Source organism: Stegodyphus dumicola, chromosome 10, assembly GCF_044657685.1.
Source record: "Stegodyphus dumicola isolate Sdum_Otavi_A_Nest chromosome 10, ASM4465768v1".
Lineage (NCBI taxonomy): Eukaryota > Metazoa > Arthropoda > Arachnida > Araneae > Eresidae > Stegodyphus > Stegodyphus dumicola.
In genome coordinates, this window is record NC_140777.1 from 110,017,926 (window position 1) to 110,024,754 (window position 6,829).

The 6,829-nt window shown below is 32.2% G+C and overlaps 1 protein-coding gene across 4 annotated transcripts in view; it reads right to left on the minus strand.

The window, feature by feature from the left end:
• LOC118189750 (protein turtle-like) overlaps positions 1–6,341 on the minus strand; it is a 766,067-nt gene extending 759,726 nt beyond the window's left edge. For all 4 annotated transcript variants that reach the window (XM_085825382.1, XM_085825381.1, XM_085825380.1 and 1 more), the window contains exon 1: positions 6,202–6,341. In XM_085825382.1, the coding sequence (XP_085681508.1) occupies positions 6,202–6,340 (139 nt within the window). In that variant the 5' untranslated portion in view covers position 6,341. The remainder of the gene's footprint in view (positions 1–6,201) is intronic.
• Positions 6,342–6,829: the final 488 nt, after the last annotated feature.

Sequence of the window (6,829 nt, forward strand, 5' to 3'; positions counted from 1 at the left end):
TTTCAAGTAAAACACAGTGTCTTGGGGAAATTTTAAAACAAATATTTTTATAAAATGAGAACTTGAGCATAAACGCTCGTCTCATGCTTTCAAATCAACCACCACTTGTGCGATGAGACTTAAGTAACAGTCAAATTCAAGATTATAAACTACGCCTAGTAGCAATCAGCTACACAACTGATTTAACCCGAATTGCAGTGGGAATGAAATGATTCCTTATAGTTCTCCAATTTAGAGGAAAAATTGGAATAGGCTTTTAAGAGCCAGTCAATGAAATCTAAGCAGTTATGAATCATCGTATGTCTTATTTTATTTAGTTCAAACGATACTGTAGGGACTATTAATGTTTTCCGAGAGAACTTAACAATAAATATATCATCACCGGGATTCCAAGAACATGTGTTCTGCTTACTAGTTGAACGTGTTAACCATTTGCACCAAGAGAACACGCACGAAGGCGTGCATTAGTTCTTTATAAAACTACCTAAAAATTGATAAGTAAGCCTATAAATATGTAAAAGATAAAACACATTTAATTATTTTTATGCTATGACATACTTTCATCACATTCAAATGTCATTTTGTTGTGATATAATTTCAAAGCACATTTTTGGAAATAAAGAAAATAAATTTTTTAAGTGTGATTTGCTTTCGTTACAATAAAATGTAATGCTTTCTTTCAGCGCACTTGGAATATTATGTGCATTGTTCTTAATTATAATGATATCTTACTATTATAAATAGGAAGAAATTTCTAGTCAAATGTTTTGCAAGGAAAAGTTACAAATGCTAATCACGTTGGTGTGTGTGTGTGTGTGTGTGTGTGTGTGATTATGGCATAGCCCAGAGGGCTACCTGCCTAAGGGTAGGGATGCCTTCGTGGAGGACTTTCTAAGGGAACTGGCTTGTATACACGTTACACACGGGGAAAACCACGAAAACGTCCATGCAGCCAGCGGATTCGAAACTCGGACCGAACTACCAGGGTTCAGCGACTTTACCGCTGGTGGGCTGCTAATCACGTTGGAAACAAAGGATAAAAATGAAAACTTAAAAAAGCGTTACTGTGTTTAATAAGAGTTCTGAAAACCTATGACCAATAATCGTCCATGGAATACACAGTCATTTTGTTAAATGTTTGTCTAAGATAAACTACGAAAGTACTATTTGCTTTTAAAACTTAAAAATTAGGTTTAAAATTATTACAATTAAGCTGTTTGTTCCATAGAACCTTTCGTGAATTTCTTTTTTTAATTCTAGTTTTGTTTAATTAATAGAATTGAAGCTCTTAGAGAAATCAAACTGCATTTAGGCTTTATGTTTTAATATATATTAACTGAAAGTTATGAATTACAATAGCAAAGATACTACTTCACCATTCTTTCAACTAAGATAAAAAATTTCGGAAAGCGTCATTCGCATTTACTAATATAAAATAGAAAGTTGTATGCATTTATGCGCAACATTTTTTCTTGAGATTTTCAATTTGAATTAAAAAAAGCACACAAAAATATTGCTTTTTAAGCCGCAGATTTTTTTTTCTAGTTTATAAAAATTTTGGTCATTGGGTCATATCCATTGCCAAATTACCAATTATTCTAAGGTCCGCTACGTATGTTCTTCATGAACTGCTGGAAAACAGATAAGCATAAAAATCACCACATAATTAGGAATAAATGAAATTTTAAATAAAAGCATTAGCTTATTTATCAAATAAATATGACTTTTTATATTTCCTTCTAAGGCAGATTTTGAAGTGCTTCCTGAATTATGTAGAGTTATACATAAACTCCCCAAAGGCTATCGCTAATAAAAAATTTTAAGGTTACCATTGCACTACAATTGCAAAAGCTATGTTACAACAAATTAAACTCGAGATTTTACAGATATCCAGTAAAGGACAAAGTAGAATTCAGCAGTCACATTTTTATCAGTCCACATTTTTAATCTTTAGCCTCAAAAACATTCTACAGCATATAGAGAATTGGTTTTCGTAATTAGAACAGACACCTGAACAGATCCAGTTACTTTAAAGCAGTATTTCATCTTAACGTTTAGCAAAATTAATTTTTGTATTATATTCCACACTGTAACAAAAATATACACGTTTCATGAAAAAATAGAACTTAACAGTTTTAAAGGTATCATAAAAGCATTAAGGAAATAGAATTACTAGGTAAGAGAAAACTTTCTTAAACGAAATAAGCAAAGCCTCGTAAGACGCAATTTATCTTCCTTACTATAAACGAAATTTGTATGCACACCATTGACTTCTTTGTTCACTACATAACATGTATTATTTGTTTCACGAAGGAACCTCATCACAGTTGCTTTCAGATACCTAAACAAATATTTAATCTTTAGACTTTTCTCTATTCAAGGAGGTCTCCAAGAAATATTATGGCTGAATGCACACGATACTAGTGAAGAGGATACTAAACATTTTTTCCCAATGCAATGCAAAGTACGATTTCTTTCCCTTATGAGAATGAAGTGTATCTCATATTGCCACTTCTGTCGTAGTAGAAGTGCATTTATTAGAAGGCAAAAGTAAACAAATGCAGTGAGATCCCTTCACGAGCTGCTATTTTTATTTCGGTCATTTTGGCAAATCTTTAAATATATGTACTTATATAATATAAATAATGAGTGTACTTTATAGTCTAATATTTTAAGGAAATAAGAAATTTATTCTTAAGTTATTTGAATTTTTGAAACTTTTTATTTATTTCTAAAGATTTACGTGGTGCTTTTTTTTTCTAAATTATGTCTGCTTTTGTATAATTTATATACTCTAACTAAGGTTTTACCAGTAATGCATTACAGTTACCAATAGCCAACGGTCTTTTCTGTTAGCCAAGTAGCAAGAGTTTGCGCCAGATTCTGCATATCTATTTTGAAGAGAAGATCTCAGAAATGGAAACTCAGTGACGCAGTGGATAGCGCGTCACGCAGCAGTACCGTAAGTCCGGGGCTCGATCCCTGGGCTGGGTAAGGTTGACTCAGCTTTTCTTCTCTCTATTGGGTCGATTAACTTAGAACCAAGTTCTCCTGGGAACTAAACACTGGGGATCCTGTAACCACTTGTCCAGGGTATATGCTCATGCATATACCCTTTGCTCGGGACCAACGGGCAAGAAAGCATACATCAGGGCACTGCATGTCATAGCTCATTAAGGGCTGTTGAGCCACTGAGTTTAGTTTTAGTGCTCGATGGTTTTCATAAACTTTTCATTTTTATTTTGTCCTTACAAGATGTCCCGAAAATAGTTTGAGTCACTAGCGTTCACCGAGAAAATTGGAATTACTAAAACATACTAATTCCAATATATAGTTACACATTTATTCCTGAATATCTATTTAAACTGAATATGATTTTAAGAAATACTCGTTTATGTTTAAACGAATATGTTTTTTTAAAAAATAAAATATGAAAAAGAATAGCGTTTTTCTAAAATATCGCTTTCATAATATTTGAAATATACTGTTTAAAAATATGTATGTTTTAACGTAGCACCCATGATTTATACACCACGAAACGATAGAATGTGACGAAAATTAGTTAAAGCTTTGTTAATGAGCACTGGGCTAAATACCAGTAGTTAATTGTTCTTCGCTTGATTGGGTACCAGTATTAAATAGTAAACTGTCAAAATATATACAATTATATTTGAATATTAAATGGAATTGGAAGTAAATGAAAGAATTCTTTCTCTCTGAAAATATTCCGAAATCACCAAAAATTTAAAGTGCAGGATTCTGAATCAGGAATATGATAAACGAAGTTGCAGTTCCAAGCGATTATTGCTTCATGATTTACGAATAATTTACTGAAAGACTGAATTTATATTGTGTTGAAAATATATAAATTATTCAAATTATGTGCTAGAAAATTTCATTTATTTTAAATGGGAATTTATATCGTTAAGAGTATTTAGGACAAAGAGAGAAATTTCTGCATTTTGCTTTGAAATGCTGTGCTCATTATATTGTCTCATATCGTAGGGAAAGTCATCTGCATATTAAATGATATTATTAAACTACGTGTAGAATATAGAATTTGCACAAGCACATAGATGCTTAGAAAAGTATACCGGAAGATACTATAGAGCGGAGATTCCCAATTCTTTTTCTACATCGTCAGCATTTGAAAAGAATGATTTTCTTCATTGACCCCCTTACAGTTATCACTACAATATACAACAAAAAGCATAATGAAAATACAAATAATTGCACTTAAATAGCCGAAAGGTAATAATTAGACCATGAATATGAAAAATTTTTTACTTTGAAAAAAAGGGTTTATTTGATTTGTAATTTATTATTATTATCATTATTATTATTAGTTTTAAAATAAGAACACGTTTTCTGAAACAAAATAAGAAATTCTAACTGCACAACGTTTAAATTAATGTGATGGCTGCGCTTGATGTAATGATATAATTTTTTTAACATTTGACGTAAAATTGCTTATATTATTTTTTAAATTCCCTCGTTCAAAAATCTTTAAGCTGTTTCTTATATTCCGTGGTAAACTTACGACTTGACCTGCTTGCTTCCACTGTTTAAGGAAAGGATAAGTCAGCAATGATGGTTCAATACCAATTTCAATTTAGGGACATTTCTCTCAGATGAGTTTAAATTTCAAAAACTTAGCATACTTACTAGTTTTGAATAAAACTACTGTTTGAATATTCTCCGTCAATGCAATCAACTAATTTTGCATCCTAATTTTAGCATACCTTTCCCCTTACACTTACTTTACATTACCTCTGCCTTACTACATGATATATCAATGAACAATTAATCATCAATTTTATTAATAATCTCGTTTCGTGATCAATTATACCTAAATTATGTCCACCAATTGCTGGTGCATATTCGCCTGTGGATCCCCAGTCGCCGTTTGATCACCAGTGGCCCTTTAAACTTTTATTGAACCCAAGGTCAATAACGACTCCTATAGGAACCTCTGCTCTTTCAAGCGTTTAGATGATAAATAAATATTAAACTAAGAAAAGTACAAAGCATCAAATCATTAAATAAATTATATCACACATATAATTTTATATTATATTTCTATATACGTACAGAATACATTAATTTGAATTGCATGTGCGATATAAGTGTAGATGAAAGTTAAGATAGAAATATACGTAGTGAGATATATGTATATACGTATAAACATGCATATAATTCTGCATTTATTCTTTTGCAAATGTTTACATAAATCTAAATCATTCATTTCTATTTTAAGCAACTCAGAAACGTTTTTGGAAAGAAAAACAATTTTAAGAAATTTTATTTTCGAGAAATAATGTGTAATATACTACAATGCCTTTGGCGACAGAGATAATACCTTATTGTAATATTAACAGGGAATATAGTACTTGAATAATTTACAACATTCATAATCTCGCATTTTGTTGGAATAAAATATTGTGAATCGCACATTCTATTAGAAATAAAGAACATAAGTTAAGATATTAAAAGTGACTGTTTGTTGTGTTAATTTTGGATTTTTTTATTTCACTTTAAATGCTTTGTTGCAAGCCCGCTTTTTATTAAACCTAATTTTTTGAATTTAACTTTTCGCATACTTGCATTTTGAAAAATAAAGAAATTATTTAAAAATGAGCTGAAAACCGTTCCATAGAAATCTTCTAAGAAGAGAATATTTATTGTGTATTGTTTCACGAAACTAAACAAAAAAAAGCTCTTCTATTAAATATTAAGCAACTGGAGTTAATCTGTACAAATTTTATGAAGTTTCACCCCCCCATGTTAAAACATGTTTTCTATGTGAATGTCTTCCCGCCACCAAACCTATAATTAAAAGCAGACAACCCATTCAATCTTTAGAATTTTCAAATAAATATACAATTGATATTTAAATCCGTGGTAATTCCTTTATGCTATTTAGAGTTCGTGATAATTTTATAATGGCAATGAACTTATATTTGTTAATATCCAGCTTGCCAAATTTATGTTTCTGTTTGATTTCCTGTTAATATTAATTTGTATGAATATTACTTATTTCAAGAATATATTTATTGCTTAGACTATTTCTCATACAGAAAGCACACTTTTCTTAATGCAAAATTATAGGATAATATGTCCTATGTTTTCACTGTTGCCCATTGACGAAGGCGTTATATTAAATGAGCAATTCGTGCACAAATAAAATGTTATAACACTCACCGGGAGAAGCACTTGCCGCACAATGTTCCGTGAATTCCAGACAATGTAGTACCACAGAAAGTAATAAAGAGCGCAAAGCAGTCTTCCAGCTTGCGTCTGATATGCTCGGAACGATACATAGCGGCAGCATCCACAGCATATTGCCACAGCATCGTACCATCTGAGAAAGAAGGCACGCTGATCTGAAAACGCACCACTCGTTCACATTTCCCAAAGGAAACATGCGGGAACGACCAATGTTCATATAATAAAAAACAACAAAATGAAACACCAAAAGGGCCCGTTATGTGCCCAAAAGTTGCGGTCACGCCATGGAAAACACTATCTTAAAGACAAAAAGCAAGTTTCTCAAGAGATAAGTTTTGCGGCTTTTCTGTCCCCACTTTGCAAAACGCCTCACCCCTCTGTGTTCCCACACAGAACAAGCACTGTTTGCTACAAGCCTAAGACTAAGGATGTGCGTGTCGTATCCGTTGCTGCTGGCGGAGTATTCTGAGACCAAGTAAGGTTTCGACTGAAGTGGATGATAGGCAGAGCATAGAGTTTGCCAGAAGGAGGCGCTGTGATACTGGCGGCCGCTCGATAAACAGCGGCGGGGAAGAGTTTAATAGTGGTGGATGACGCCGAA